Source organism: Chiloscyllium punctatum, chromosome 7, assembly GCF_047496795.1.
Source record: "Chiloscyllium punctatum isolate Juve2018m chromosome 7, sChiPun1.3, whole genome shotgun sequence".
NCBI classification, from domain to species: Eukaryota; Metazoa; Chordata; class Chondrichthyes; order Orectolobiformes; family Hemiscylliidae; genus Chiloscyllium; species Chiloscyllium punctatum.
Window position 1 is genome coordinate 97,353,781 of NC_092745.1, and position 17,087 is coordinate 97,370,867.

A 17,087-nucleotide genomic window follows, 5' to 3' on the forward strand; every position below is an offset into this window, starting at 1 on the left:
CTGTATGCTCACATAGTTAACAGCACTGTGACATCTCAACACAGGTGAAATAACATACTATTTGTGAAGTATGCACTGAATGGTTACACCAGTTAAGACAGCATTCAAGTTCTTTCTTTGCAATGGGGCCACGTAATAAAATTGCTCAAAAAAAAAATACTAGTATGGTTAATACAACATACATTTCTGGGATAATTTTAATTAGCCAAGAAAAATAAACAAGTTTATTTTATCAGAAATTAACATTTGTTTTAGGAAAAATATTCATTCTCTCTCTTAACATTTAATATTAATCAGCTCTATGAATCACAAAAGAACAGAAATGTTTCATTTCAGGGTAATTCAAAATTGTAAATTTGACCATATTTAGGGAGCTTTTTTTAAAATTATGCTTAGACAGACTTGAGGCAGTAGACATTAAAAATATCATCAGGCAAGAGAGAATAATTGAAAAGAATATAACTAGAAAAATGAGACACAGAGATTACTTTGTCTCAACCTAACAATGATACTGTAATTTGATTGATGGATGCGAAGATATATCCACTGTTGCGAACGCTCTTCAGAATGGGGTGGAAGGTCAGTCAGGCAGTAAAGTGGACTTCTATCAAAGCGTGGAGGTTCCTCAATGTGAAGTGTAAATGCAGTTAAATTCTGCCAGAATTTTCCCTCAAGAACAGTGCTGAAATCCATCATTTTGAAGCCAATTAGGAATGTCATGAAGGTATGATAATCATTTTAGAGAGAAAAATAACAGGATTTATAATGCTGAAGAATACAATTAAATCTACTTTCCTGGGAAATATAATTCATTTCCAAATAAACATTTGCAATGGTAGTTTTAGCACTCAATTATTACTACATAGAAAAGATCTTTTAAAGATCAGGATCGATTGCTGTATCGCATGTTGAGATACTTATTGTGGCTTCTTCATCAAAAAACACTACTATCCAGGCACCAATCTTAGTTTTGTAACTTAAATATAAATTTGGAGTAGTCACCTTAAAATCTATTGAAACAAGTTTTCCCATTCACAATACAATATACTTTGTAAAAGGCAGGCTTTATACCACGAGGTTTCTCATTGAATTTCTCTAAATCAATTTGAGACCAGAGAAAGTGTACAATATGCCTCTATTTTATAAAGACAGTGCTCTTTGAAATTTGTCACCTCTTGCAGACAGACCTGCAGTGTCAGCGCGAGCGAAAGGGGGCCACTGCCACTACTTGTGGCTATGAACTTCTTTATGCAGATTAGAGCAGGTGACATTTTTATCATCTCCACGTTTGTCACCCCAGTGCTGGATAAGGGAAGTGATTGATGCAATTTATGCAATGAGAGGGAATACATCGTGTTGGCTCAGACTGGAGAAAAGAGAGAACATGCACATGACTTTGTGTTGCTAACAGCCTCCTTCACGCTGTAGGGCACTATTGACTCCAAACACATCGGTTGCCACCTGCAATTAAATCTATTCCTGGAGGTTTCATCACATGGAATTGTATGACTTTCCCTCAGAACACAATTCAATCAGAACTCCATTCAGAAGAAGTCATATCAGACTGGAAATGTTAACTCTGTTTCTCTCTCCATACAGATATTGCCAGGACCGAGTTTCTCCCGTATTCTCTGGGTTTGCTTCTGTTTTTGTGCACAGGTTCCAGTGTAAATAAATCGGACAATATTAGTCAAAGTCACAAATGCACAACGTTTTATGTTGTTTCAAGATTTAATTAGCAAGAATGAAGACACTGCTCATCTAGATTGCACCCATTGGAGGAAACGTTACCTTAAAATTTAGATATAACCTTGTAACTAGCTTTACTAAAATATGTACTAAGTTTAGGCTTCTGAAGAAATCATATTGGACTTGAAATATTAACTCTGTTTCTCTCTCTGCAGATGCTGCTAGACCTGCTGAGTTTCTCCAGTATCTTCTGTTTTTACTTCTAACTACCTATATGTGCACGGTATTCAATGCGAAACAGTCTGCATTCATATTTTTAAATAGATGATGGATGAAAAAATGTGATAAATCTTGTAGATTGCAGGATTGTGCATTTCTAGTGAACCTCTTTGGAGGTCCCTGTATCAATTCTCCTACATAATTATTTATCAACTAAATGACAGCCTCCAGAGGGAAGAAGTTCAATTGATTCACACAAATTAACTGCTCAAACAGTTAAAGCAAAAGCCTGCAAGGTGAACTAAACTTATTTTATTCCAAAACCAAGGGACACTGCAGCAATTAACACATCATGACCAAAGATCACTAAACCAACATCTAAGATTGTTTAGATTATCTCAGCAAACAGCCCGAAGATACATGGTATACTCAAGCAGTTTCTCAGCAGCAAGCTTGCACTTTGAACATTTCACTTAAAATAATGTGCAAAATATTGAACTCCTCCACTTCAAATTAAACATTGTATTCAATAATGGGTCACATATGAAATGTTTGACAAATAAAGTCATATATTAAATATAAAGAATTGACAAAACATATTTTCAGATGATATTTTTGTACCCAAAGACTGTGTGCAAGGTGAAAACAAAAAATGGATCCTGATTATTTTGTGAAACCCTTACCTCTGTACAAAAAGGTGTCAATTCTGAATGTACAACTGGTTGAACATACGTATGAAACACAGCTTCAATTTCCAGTGTCCTTCCATGTAGTTTAAGGATTGGGAATTCTATTATTTCCTGGGGGAGGGTTAGGATTAGGGATAGAAAAAATGACAAAGTAAACAAAAAAAGTTAATTTCTTCTCCTACACACGTATGCTTAAGGTCACAATTTCTTTTCAGTTCATATTCCTAGATATTACCTGCACTGATAAATTTTTGATAATTACAACCTTTGAAAAGAAAGAAATCCTGCATCTAAAATGTTTTTGCTGAGTTAGCTTTAGCTTTTTTTTCCCCATTTTTAAGACTGCCCACCAATTAGAAACTTTATGTCAAACATGGACTCAGAACATTTTTGTGTCATGTATGCAAGTTGCTTGTTCTCAAAATATGTATTCTCAGGAGGTAGGAGATCCTGACAAAACTATATTTAATGCCCAAATCTAGATGTTGTGAGAAAGCAATGATGAGTTGGTAAGTTATGAGCAATGTAAAGAAACCTAAAGCAAAATGTTGGAAGCATTCTGCAGATCTTTACCCAGAGAGTGGTGGGGGCATGGAATGCGCTGCCCGTGGGAGTGGTAGAGTCAGATTCATTGGCGACCTTTAAGCGGCATTTGGATAGGTACATGGATGGGTGCTTAATCTAGGATAGAAGTTCGGCACAACATCGTGGGCCGAAGGGCTGTATTGTTCTATGTTCTATGTTCTATCTGACAGCATTTCTAGAGAGAGAAATGTGAGTAAATATATTGAGTGTTTGCACTTTGCATGTGTGATATTTCAAAATAATATGAATATGCTTGACATGAGAACACATTATATTCACAATGTTTTTAAAAAGTCATGGAGAAATACACACACACACACACACACACAGATAAATTGTGAGGAAACTACAGGAACAAGAGTCATAATTTTCCTCAGCTTTCCAGATTCTGGAACGGTCATTTTTTATTTAAAAATCAAGAAATGACAGTCCGGTCAGGTAAATATCAGGTGTGTACAATCTATCAGCAGAGATAGTGACTGAATGTTTGAACACGTGTCAGCTGATCCAGAGAAACAATGTGGATTAATTAAAGTTATATGATATCTGAAAAATCAGCTAATATTTTTGAGGAAGTTGCTAATATGATAGGCAGGAAAATATCCATGGATATTGAGGATATAAAAAACCTTTTGATCAGATTCAACACAAAGATTATGAAAAATTGTTATCGTGTACCATGGATTGATCATTGCATAGGAAATAGAAGACAGAAAATAGGCTGGCCAGTGCAAAGTGTGTGCATGAAGTGATCCTTGCATTAGAGAACACAGACCCTGGAGCTCAGGATTCATATAGATAATGCCATTAAGCTGCAGACAAATTTCTGGTTGCTACATTGCCTTCAGGTAGTGGCTGCTGGCATAATCAAATGAGCAAACAGGAGAACACATTCATTGTTAATTGCACTGGACCTCTAGACAGTGATCAACAACAAAATTAATTCTACAGAAATCCTAAAAACAAAAATGTTTACTAGTCAGATTAGATACTTTTTAAAGCCACCTGTTCAAATAGGTTATTATGCACTGCTGGCACAGGTGGGATTCGAATTTAGGTCTCCTAGTTCATTGGTAGGAACACTACCACTGCACCACATCATTTTATAGTGAGTTGAAATGAAAACTTTAATATACAGTTCTTTATTAATATCTGGAAACAACTGCATATAGAGATCAACACAAAGGAATTTTTTTTTAAAAAGAGAGGTAGACTGCTAAAATGAATTTTAAAAATCATTCACAAAAATGCTATTTTGATCTCTAAAAATAATGAAAACCATAGTAAAGTTGCATCCTCCTAACTCATTACTTCTCGTACTTAGAGGAATTTCTCAAGAACAGAGTTTTGGTACAGATATTTTACCTCAAAGCAGAAGTCTGAAGCTATGCAGATATTGATGGGAAAAAAGACGAGATTATAAAATGATTTAAAAATAACAAAACCATTGTTAACACCAAGGTACAACCATTATTAGTTAAAATGAAGCAAATTTCAATTTCCTTTTAAATCACGTTTATAATTTGATTGGTTTGGCACCAATGTTAACATAATACTTCTCCTACATACGGGAAGATTATTGATCGAGGTTCCACCAATTCAAATTTATCAAGAAATAACTGCAATTTACTTCAATAATGTTTGCAGAATAGTATCTGCTCAGGTTCATTTGATGCAATGGAAATGCAAACAGTCCTTTCAGCTCTGGAACAGTGTTCAAATTCAAGTTTTACTAATGAGGCCAAGTATATGTTATGAATTTAAGAGCAATACCCAAAAGAGGTATGTTCATAATAAAAGCCCCAATAACTTGACAGTCCCACTAGCATCATAATGGTATAGTATGGGTGACCTTCTGTGGTTAGAGTTAAGACACATTATTGAGACAGGTTAGGTGGAGCTACAGTCTGTATCTAATGACCCATTATACTGAGAATGAAATCAATGGTCAGGAACCTTTTATATTGGATTCTGAATCATTTTCATCTAGCTTGAATAACTAGTGGCTATTTAACTGATCGTACATTGGACACCTCCCACTCCCAACACCCACCATACAGTGTTGAGTCAATGATAACACAACAACACATGTAATGACATCTTAATATTTACGATCTGCCATTTAAAATGACTCGCAAAACAGATTATGAAACTGCCTACCAGTTTTACTGAAGTTATTTCCTCCAGGATCCAAGATAATTTCACTCATCAAGATATGGGGGACATGGAAAAAGAAGTGTCAAGTCATAACACTCCAGTTATCACACTGTGAGGAAGTGGCTTTCTGTTCCATGAATTTTGTACATTCATAAATCTAATTAAAACTAGCTCATAATCACTTCATTTTAAATACAACATAGGAAGTTTAGAATTCTTGATTTTGAATTGCGAATATAACCAAGTATATACAAATTCTGACTTGAGTTATGAAATCATCATCTCTTTCCCATTGTTATTGTAATAACACAATAATTTATTTATAAGCAATTAACAGATTTACACTGGTTCTTAAAAAGTACATACGAGTTACCAGCTTTCCAGTAGTTTTTCTTCATACACAATAAAACAAGAAGGGGATGGCAAGGCCGCAGCATATATGGAAGTGTTGAATTATGTTTTAAGTCATTGCAATTAAATCGAAGTAGCGTATTAATAATGTTTCAACCCTTAAATTACATTGTTTTGAAAAACACACCAGCAGGCATTGTTCTGTGCAGAACATAGCAATTTCAACCTTTTCATCTGTCAATTATTTAAGTATCTTATGAAAATTTGGCTTTCTTTCATGTATCAACTGTGATTAGGCTAGATACATCATTCTCAGTAATCACACTGCCAGATACAATATACCTTACAACTCACGTAAAACAATTAAAGACTGCTTGCAATTGTCTGATTAGTAATATTAAGGGAGAAAAGGGGCCCTGAAAAATACTCTCAGTTGATCTGGCTGACATTGTGAATCTGATGGCAGTAACATATAAGCTTTTTAGGGAAATACATTTTAAAGAAGCAATACAATATAGTTCTCACCACCATCTGGATAACAAATTGCAAAACAAGTAAAATGGGCATACAGGAACTTGTTTTTCAATATATACTTCTGTTTTGATTTACACAATAGCCATTTCTAAATAATTTATGGCATGATAAATTTATTGCACAGTTCAAGCTAACTGCAAATAAGAATTGCCAAATAATTAGATTTTAGTGCAATGCTTATAAATTATCCACTGATTTGTCCAGACTTGTTTGTCAACCCTGTTGTGCTTTAGGTCATCTTTGACATTTTGGTGTTTGTGTTTTAATTGCTGATTTACACTTTGACAGATGAGTCTTGATGCCTTATGTCCAGGTCTGTGATGTCTAAAGGGATTCAAGGCAATTAGAGGAGAAGTGCTCACCTTGGAAATGATGTGATACTTTATTCTTTTCCTTCAGAATTCAGTTAAGAGGGGTACAGTAAAGAATGAATTGTCTTACAATAACATAACAGATGCAAGATTAAATTCAAATGAGGATTTCACAACATCCAGCGATAAGCAAAACTTTGGGTTGCTAAACACTGTATCTGCATAGCATCAGACTGCTGACACTAATTACATTATGAATAAAATTTGTTTTATTAAAAAATGATTTTACAGTCAACAACTTTTAAGCTAAAACTGACAGTTAGAAATGGCATTAAGTAACTTTTCTCTTACATAAAATGTTTACGTCCGAGCCTTTCTATAATAGGATGGCACATAATTGTGTATGGTCATTGTTCCATTCCACATTTGAGGTGACAAAATCAATATTCTGCATCAGAATTAAATACATTTTATTTATATCTACGCATTCCATGTACATTAAAACCTGACAAAATTGGCTCATATGGGGAGTTGGCATGACGTGCTGCAACCTCCAGCACATGGTGCTACAAAGTGTTGGAAGATAAATTTCATTCCCCTCTCGCCTTACTGTATGAAGTTCTCATTTTAGCAGCAATGTTTGGGAAGATGCAAATTGGAGGCTAAGTACTTGCTTGCGCCAAAAAAGAAAAAATTAAAACCAGAGTTGTCTTTGTGGCTGTGGCTTTACAATTCATTCTGGTCTATTCAGAGGTATGTAACATTAACTCTCCCATTCAGAAGAATCTTGAGAAACCAAAAGGGAACGGATTAACCAAGTTATCTTTCAGCAACTTTAGCAAAATACCTGAATCCCTTTGAATTCATCTGTTTTAAAAGAAATGCTGAAGTTATACTTAATAGACTGTAGAACGCACCATTAAAATCAACTTTTCTGGGGATACTGGACTCAAAAATGGCCTTTCAGAGATGGCAGAGCTTTGCAAAATGGCAGATCTTTGCAAATGTAACTTTGCTGATGGTAAATGTTGTAAACTACAAGGGGCTGGCATGCTGATTGTCACTTGCGATATGTGAATAGGAACACAAACTACACATGATGTGCCTTTTTAAAGACTTTTTTAATGCAACAAATGTAAACTAAATACATGCCAGATTAATTAACCATGTTCATGAATCCAGTTTACTAAGATTTCTAGATTCCCCTTGGGTATACTTCTTTTCAATTTCAACTTTAACAACTTCAATACCCAATCACAGAAGCAGACCCTTTGGTCCTCTACATTGGGAAGACAGGACGTCTACTCGCACAGCGCTTCAAAAAACACCTCCAGGACACCCGCATTAACCAAACCATGGCTGAACACTTTAACTCCCCCTCCCACTCCACCTAGAACATGCAGGTCCTGAGCCTCCTCCACTGCCACTCCCTTACCACCTGACAGCTGGAGGAAGAATGCCTCATCTTCCACCTCAGGGCTCTCCAACCCCATGGCATCAATGCGGATTTTATCAGTTTTCTCATTTCCCCTCTCCCCGCCTTATCCCAGTTCCAACCTTCCAGATAAGCAACGCCCTCATGACCTGTCCATGTTCCTTCGCATCTATCCATTCTACCCTCCGGTCCAAGCTATCACCATTACCCCCACCTCCATCCTCCTGTTGCACTCTTGGCTACCTTCCTCCCAGTCCCACACACTCCACCCCTCCCATTTATTTCTCTACCCCAGAGGCTCCCAACCTCATTCCTGATGAGGGGGGGTTTGCCTGAAATGTCAATTTTCCTGCTCCTTGGATGCTGCCTGACCTGCTGTACGTTTCCAGCAGCACACTCTCGACTCTAATCTCCAGCATCGGCAGTCCTCACTTTTGCCTTTATTCCAACCAGTTCATGCTAAACATAATTCCAAATTAAAGTAGTCCCACCTGCCTGCTCCTGGCCTATATCCTTCCAAACCTTTCCTTTTCATATAAATATCCAAGTGTATTTAAATGTTGAAACTGTGCCCACATTCACCACTTTCTCACGAAGTTCATTCCACACACAAATCATGCTTTGTGAAAAATATCTGCCCCTCATGTCTTTTTTAAAATCTCTCTCCTCTCACCTTAAAAATATGTCCCCTAGTCTTGAAATCCCCCATCCTAGGGAAAAGACACCGACCATTCAACCTTATCTATATCTCTCATGATTTTATTAACCTCTGTAGGGCCACCTCTCAACCTCTTAGATACCAATAAAAAAAGTTCCAACTTTTTGTTATAACTCAAACCTTCCAGAACCAGCATCATCCTGGGAAATCTCTTCTCTCGCTTGAAGTATCTTTCCTACACCAGAGTACCAGAACTGGACACAGTATTGCAGAAGAGGCCTCACCGATGTCCCATTCAACCTCACCATGACTTCTCATCTCCAATACTCAAAGGACTGAGCAATGAAGGCAAACATGGTAAGCATCTTTTTTAACCACCCAATCTATATGTAATGCAACTTCAAAGAATTATGTACCTGAACCCCTAGGCCCTTCTGTTCTGCAATACTAGTTAATCAGTTCTGAGATAGCTAATATCACCGAGCAGTAGTATGGGTACAAATATTAACTTTGGCATGTATGGACTAGGAATATTGAATTGATTATGTTTTCACTTGTAAACATAAAAAGGTGATAGGATTGCTTTTTGAAGATATGAAAATGGACCAGATAACATGGACTACAAGTTGTTTCATCTTGTCCAGAAAGGTAGAACCAACAAGTATGGCCTACAATGGAAAATGGATATTTTCAAAATTCTCTGTGAAAACAATATTTCAGCAAGGGAGTGGTCAATCTCAAGCAGTAAATGGATTAATGGCAGCTCTCAGCTATGTTTGATGTTATGGTTTGTCATGGTTCAGGTCGCACAAGACACCCTTTGCTAGTGCTAGACTTAACTTAATTCAAGTACACAGTAGCCAGATAATATTTTATCAGGCAAACCAAAACTGATCTAATTTTGAAAAACTATACAATATAAAGGCAAGTGCAGTTTTGATCAACGGCCAATAGATGTCACTATTGCAATTAAATATTAAAATGATATATTTACAGAATTAAGTTAAAAAAAGTCACACAGGTTTGTTTGGAATCATCAGCTTTTGAAGTGCTGCTTCTGAAGAAGCAGCACTTCGAAAGCTAGTGATTCCAAATAAATCTGTTGGACTATAATCTGGCGTTGTGATTTTTAATTTGTCCACCCCAGTCCAACACCAGCACCTCCAAATCATATTTACAGAAGGCGTTTAGAAGCAGATCATTGCTCCATCAACTACATCTTCACTTGACTTCCATGATTGTAACATTGCATTTCTGCAAATTGGGCATATAAATCTAAACCAACTTTTCTGGATTCAGAAACTAAAAAAAAGTGCTGGAGAAACTCAGCAAAAATATTCAGAACTGGCGAAGAGTCACTGAATTCCGAATGTAAACTCGGTTTTTTTCTCTACAGCTGCTGCCAGTCCTGCTGAGTTTCTCCAGCACTGTGTTTTGTTTCAGATTTCCAACATCTGCAGTCCTTTGTTTTATTCTTGTATTCATAATCCTGAATCAATATGATGTATGGGGACAATTAAGTTAATATTTGGCTGATACAGACACTTATAAATACCCACCATATAAATATTTTTGAATTAGTAAAATAATTTCTAGAAGTATGACCAGAAAAAATACCTGAGGCTTTATTAATTGTTTATCACAGGTTGCTTCAAAGTCCAAAACCAAAAAATTATGGTAAGTTTGTGGATGGAATGATTGTCGCTGTACTGAAGCCATGTTATTATCAACACACAGAGTAGGTGAATGAATGTTTGAGTACCACTTGCTGTTAGAAACCAATTCTGCACTTGTTCTCTCAGAAGACAGAAGTACTGAAGACCGTCCCAATCCAGAACTTGTGTACAAAATATGAAGAAGATTGGCACGTCTAATCCAAGGGATAAACTGGAGCATTGGGTTTCTGCAATAAATTAATACAAAAAAACCAGAACATTAGGATACCATTAAGTAGCTTGAAGATTTGTATAACAGTGTGAAGGCAACATGTTAAACTACTCCAAACATTCAAAAGAAAAAGTTATATATTCAATTGACAACTGTTCTGGACCTTTAGAAAACTTATTGATTATGTGCTAGATTACATCACAAAATTTGTATGAACATTTGGATAACAATTTTTTTTCTCAGGGAACGTATTCCATTCTTCCTTTCTTACTCCAAGCTAGAAGATTAACAAAGATACCTATTTGGGATCCTTGACAAATATTCCTCCTGGATTTGCGACCCACACAAAAGTGAAGTTAAAAAGTTCAGGAAATATTACTAAACTGGTAGGATTAGAATTAAGTTTTATTGTCATGTGTACTCAAGTATAGATTTACAGGAATAGAGTGAAAAGTTTACAATGTCACCTGTCATGGCGCCATCTTAAAAACAAAGTACCTAGGAACAAATCTTAAGTACAAAAGAGGAACAAAGAAGAAAATAAATTGCATCACTTTACAGTGATTCATAGTATGAAGTTAGAAATATGAAGTTGAAGGGTAAACATCGCAGTCAAAAGAAACAGATTACAGATAAGCATTACATTGCAGTAGATCAGAGCAGGGGCTTCCAAAGGTGGTCTGACCGGCTGAGCAAGCCACTGGTCGCCCGAGCCGGACCCCAGTCCGACAAACAGTCCCACTCTGCACCATGTCTCCAGCTTTGCTGAACAGCATCTTCAGGCATGTCCTGTTATCTCCTGTCACCACTGAAATAACTGCACAGAGGCTGGGTCCCGTCACTAAGTCACCCTTTATTTACTAGTGCACAGTACACTGGCTATCATCAGCCAGCTCAGAGTCAGTCCTGAAATGCAGAGATTCTAATTGGTCAGCCAAGGCTTTCCTAATTGAGGTTGTTAACCTGGGCAAATCAAGAACTTCATAATCAAGGAGATCCACCTGGTCCCAATCATTACATATTTCATATAGTTTCTTAACACATCACATTCTGGAATCAACCAGAGAGCAGGGTTAATTCATGATCTTAATGGAAAGGCACTTTCGTTTAGGTACCTGAGTTCACAAGATGAATAAATTTGGAAGAGATAAAATTGGGTTTAATACTGGTATTTTATAAACAAAAACAGAACTTGCTGGAAAAGCTCAGCAGCGTTGTGGAGAGGAATCAGAGTTAATATTTTGGATCCAGTGACCCTTCCTCACTCAACCTGAAAAATTAACTCTGATTTCTCTCCATAGGTGCTGCCAGACCTGCTGAGTTTTTCCAGCAATTTCTGTTTTTGTTTCTGATTTACAACATCCATGGCTCTTTTGGATTTTACTGGTATTTTATAGGAGAAAGTGAAGACTGTAGATGCTGGAGATCACAGTCGAAAGGTGTGGCGTACAGGCAGCATCCAAGGAGGACAAAAATCATTTAATTGGGGGGGGCGAAGGCATAAGCCGTTCATCGGGGAAGAGGAAGGAGGCTGAGAGATAAATAGGAGAAGGGGGTGGAGATGGGACAGCAGGTAACTGGGAAGGCAGTAGATGGTTGCAGGTGGGTGATCATAATAGATTGTTGGGGAGAGTGGAGTGGGTAGATGGGAAGGTCAAGATGGACAGGTAAAGAGGATGGTGCTGGTTTGGATCTGGGATGAGGTGTGGAAAGGGGAAATTTGGCAACTAGTGAAATCGATGTTGATGCTGTGTGGTTGAAGGGTCCCAAGGCGTAAGATGAGATGTTCTTCCTCCAGGTGGCTTGGATTGGTGGTAGAGGAAGCTCAGGACTTGCATGTCCGCCCTCCCACTCCACCAAAGATTTGCAAGTCCTGAGCCTACTCTACTGCCAAATCCAAGCCACACGACGACTGGAGAAAGAACGCCTCATCTTCTATCTTGGGATCCTTCAACCACATGGCATCAACAACAACTTCACTAGTTTCCAAATCTCCCCTTCCTATACCTCATCCCAGATTCAATCCTCCAACTCGGCACTGCCCTCTTGACTTGTCCGACCTGTCCATCTTCCTCCCCACCGATCTATTATAATCACCCCTATCTGCATCCACCTGTCACGTTCCCAGCTACCTTTCCCCGCACACTCACCTTCACCCTCCTATGTATCTCTCAGTACCATCCCTCCTCCCCACATTCCTGATGAAGAGATTATGCCTGAAACATAGACTTTCCTGCTTCTCGGATGCTGCCTGACCTGTTGCGCTTTCCAGAATCTCACTTTTTGACACAAGTATTTTATACTTAGGTAATGACAGGCAACAGCATTGAAAGACTGGAATGTAGAAAGTAGAAGTAGGATTAGGCCTTCGAGCCTGCACTGCCATTCTGTATAACTATTGCTTATCATCTAACTCAGTAGCCTATTTCCACTTTCTTCCCATTCCTTTTGATCCCTTTGACCCTAAGGATTATGTCTAATGTCTTCTTGAAGCCATTCAATGTCTTGGCCTTGACCGCTTTGTGGCAGAGAATTCCACAGTCTCCACTCACTGGATGTAGAAATTTTCCCTTTTCTCAATCCCACATAAAATACCTCATATCCTTCGAATGAGGTCTCTGGTTCTGCACTTCCTGCATTTACTCTGTTTAGTTGTGTTAGAACCTTTGTAGGTTTCTCTGAGATAACCCCTTATTCTTCTAAACTCTCGTGAATAAAGTCCTAATCAATCTAGTCTCTCTCCATACTATCCCAGCAATCAATCTTTGTTGCACTTCCTCCATAGCTGGAACATCCTTCCTCAGATGCAGCGACTGAAATTCCACACAGTACCCCAAATGTAATCCCATTACGGTCTTGTACAAACATGAAAGCTGAGATGACTGAAATGAATTGGGCTAATGACGAGCAGATAGATCAATCGATAAGCAGAGGCAAATGTTAACATATATTTCAGCATAAGTATATTCCTACGATGAAGAAAAAAGGTAAAGGGAGGACCCACTATTGTGGTTAACAAAGGAAATTGGGGAAAACATCAAACTTAAGTTTCTAAAAAAAACAAGTAACTGTGTAACAGTGAGTGGCAGGATAGATAATTGGTCAGAATATAAAGAATGGCAGAGGAGGACTACAAGATTAAGCAAGAAAAAGAAACTAGTGTGAGAGAAAGCTAGCTATAAATGTGAAAATGGATAGCAAACATTTCTACATGTGTTTAAAAATGAAGCAAGGAACTGTACAACAGAAGGTGGAGGAAGAGAGGAATTTGGTGAAATTGCTATTACTAGGGAAGTGATACTGGAGCTGTGAAACGATAAATCTTCAGGTCTTAAAGCGGCTAGCAAGTTTGTAGATGTATTAGAATTAAATTTTCAGAATTTGTTCGATTATTGGACGATTCCAGGAATAGTGGGAAGGCAGAAAATCAAAGCTATAGAACAATTAGCCTAATATTTATCACAGGAGATTATTAGGGAACCTATAGCTGCAAATTTAGAAACATCCAAGTCACTTGTGAAGATTTAGCATGGTTTTGTTAAAAGGAAATCATGATTAACCACGATTAACCAGTTTACTGGAGTTCCTTGAAGGTGTGGATAAAGAAGGGTCCACTGATGTACTGCACTTCAGTTTCTAGAAGGCATTTGACAGCATGCCACATCACAAGTTATTATCAAAATAGTAGCTCATCGTGGAAAGATTAACAAACTAGTATCAACAGAAAATTGACTGGCTGGCAGAAAACGCAAAATACACTTAAATAGGTCTTTTTCTGATTAACAGGATGTAACAAGTGGGATCCCATAGGAATCTCTTCCAGGGCCTCAACATTTTACTGTTTAAATCAATGACTTTGATGAGGGGAGCAAATGCATTGTAGCTAAGTTTACAGATGTCACAAAACCGATTGGAAAGACTTGAGCAGAGGATAGAACAAGGTTGCAGACCTAACTAGATGGGAAACATGAGTTGTCAAAAATCTGCCAAATGGACTATAACATGGGGAAATCTGAAATCATTTACTTAGTCATGAGGTGTTTTAAAAAAAAAGTGTTACTTAAAGGGAGAACGACTGCAGAATTCTGAGGTGCAGAGAGATCGAATTGTTATGATACATGAGTCACAAAATGTTAGTTGCAGGTATGGCAAGTAATTAAGAAATCAAAAGTGATGCTATCCTTTATTAAATGAGGAGTTGATGTTCTATTTCAGTTCTACAGGGTGAAGGAGCAATTACATTTTGAATGCTATGTGCCATTTTAGCCTTGTGAAGGAAGGATCAAAAATGTAGTACATAATTCAGAGCAGGTTGTTGTGGTTCTGTTCGCTGAGCTAAGAATTTGTGTTGCAGACGTTTCGTCCCCCGTCTAGGTGACATCCTCAGTGCTTGGGAGCCTCCTGGGAAGCGCTTCTGTGATGCTTCCTCCAGCATTTGTAGTGGTTTGTATCTGTCGCTTCCGGTTGTCAGTTCCAGCTGTCCGCTGCAGTAGTCGGTATATTCGGTCCAGGTCGATGTGCTTATTGATTGAATCTGTGGATGAGTGCCATGCCTCTAGGAATTCCCTGGCTGTTCTCTGTTTGGCTTGTCCTATAATAGTAGTGTTGTCCCAGTCAAATTCATGTTGCTTTTCAAGTGTGTGTGTGGTTACTAAGGATAGCTGGTCGTGTCGTTTCGCGAATCTATTCCAATCTATTACCCCGGTATTTGTCACACTTATTATTTTAAAGACTAAGTGAAATAAATAAACTTGGTTTATGCTCATTATTGTCTAGATATTCCTCATGGTAGGCTTATCTAGATGATTATTTCACGTGAGATCCATGGTGAGCTTGTAAGTTAGATACAAAGTGGCTTGATTATAGAAATTAGATTACTTACAGTGTGGAAACAGGCCCTTCGGCCCAACAAGTCCACACCCGCCGAAGCGCAACCCACTCATACCCCTACCTAACACTACGGACAATTTAGCATGGCCAATTCACCTGACCTGCATATCTTTGGACTGTGGGAGGAAACCGGAGCACCCGGAGGAAACCCACGCAGACACAGGGAGAATGTGCAAACTCCACACAGTCAGTCGCCTGAGGCAGGAATTGAACCCAGGTCTCTGGTGCTGTGAGGCAGCAGTGCTAATCAGAGGGGTGATTTTCTGACTGAAGATCTATGACCAATGGTGTACCACAAGGATCAGTGTTGGGAAGTCTTTTGTTTGTACCATGTATAAATGAGATGAATGAAAATGTAGATGGTCTGATTTTAGTAGGTTTGCACATGATATGAAAATTGGTGTAGTTATGGATAACGAAGAAGTTTGTCAAAGGATACATCAGGATAGTGATCAGTTGGAAAGTTGGGCGGAGAAATGGCAGATGGAGTTTAATCCAGGCAGGATACATTTTAAGAAATCAAATGCAAAAGCAAGCGTATACTAAATGGTGGGACCCTTAGGAGCACTGATATACAGAGGGATCTTGAGGTCCAAATCCATAGCTCCCTGAAAGTGGCAACAAAGTGACTGGTAAAGGTGATATATGGCATGCTTGCACTTGTGGCATTGAATATAAATGTGGGCAAGTTGTGTTGCAGCTGTATAAGACTTTAGTTAAGCCACATTGGGAGAATTGCATGCAATTCTACTTGTCACACTATAGGAAGAATGTGGAAGCTTTGGAGCAGATGCAAAATATTACCGGGATGTTGCCTATATTAGCGATGAGGGAAAGTTGGACAAATTTTTTTTAACTAGTGTTGGAGGCTGACGGGCAACTTGATAGAAGTATCTAAACTTATATGAGATATTGATAGGGTGGATAGTTGGAATCTTTTTCCCAGGATGGAAATATAGAATCATAAAGTACAGAAGAGACTCATTGAATCTGCACCAATATCTGAGAAAGACCTCATCTTCAACTTAATCCCATTTACCAGCATTTCCTCCATAGCCTTGAGTATTATAACATACCATGTTCTCATTAAGGTACTTTTTAAAGAATGTGAGGCAATTTGCTTCTATCATCTGCCTGGCAGCGCATTTTCGGAATATCACCACCCTCTGGGTAAAAAAGCTTTTCCTCACATTTCCCGCTGAACTTCCTGCCCTTAGCTTGAACCCGTCTCCCCACATGACTGAACTTTCAACCAAGGGAACAGTTGCTCCTGACCATGTCTCTCATAACCTCTTAGTCTTCTCTGCTCCAATGCAAACATCCAGCCTATCCAACCCTTTCCTCAAACTTAAATTTTCCATCACAGGCAGCTTCCTGGTGCATCTCCTCTGCACCCTCTCCAGTACAATCACATCTTTTGTGTAATGTGGCAACAGAACTGCACATAGTACTCTCGAAGTGGTCTGACCAAAGTTCCATACAATGCTATCCTGACTTCCTTGCTTTTGCCAATCATCATGGGTCAGCACTGTGGCTCAGTGATTAGCACTGCTGGCTCGCAGTGCCAGGGACGTGGGTTCATTTCCACTCTTCGGCAATTGTCTGTGTGGAGTTTGCAATTCTCCCTGTGTCTGCATGGGCTTCCTCGAGGTGCTCTGGTTTCCTCCCACAGTCCAAAGATA

General features: G+C 38.3%; 1 protein-coding gene across 1 annotated transcript in view; it reads right to left on the reverse strand.

Annotated features, from left to right (window-relative positions):
- The window catches only part of LOC140479961 (ERI1 exoribonuclease 3-like), a 421,431-nt gene that overhangs the window by 369,421 nt on the left and 34,923 nt on the right, over positions 1–17,087 (reverse strand). The window contains exons 2-3 of the mRNA XM_072574405.1: positions 10,246–10,531; positions 2,592–2,708 (exon numbers count right to left, since the gene is read on the reverse strand). Of these exons, the coding sequence (XP_072430506.1) occupies positions 2,592–2,708; positions 10,246–10,524 (396 nt within the window). The 5' untranslated portion in view covers positions 10,525–10,531. The remainder of the gene's footprint in view (positions 1–2,591; positions 2,709–10,245; positions 10,532–17,087) is intronic.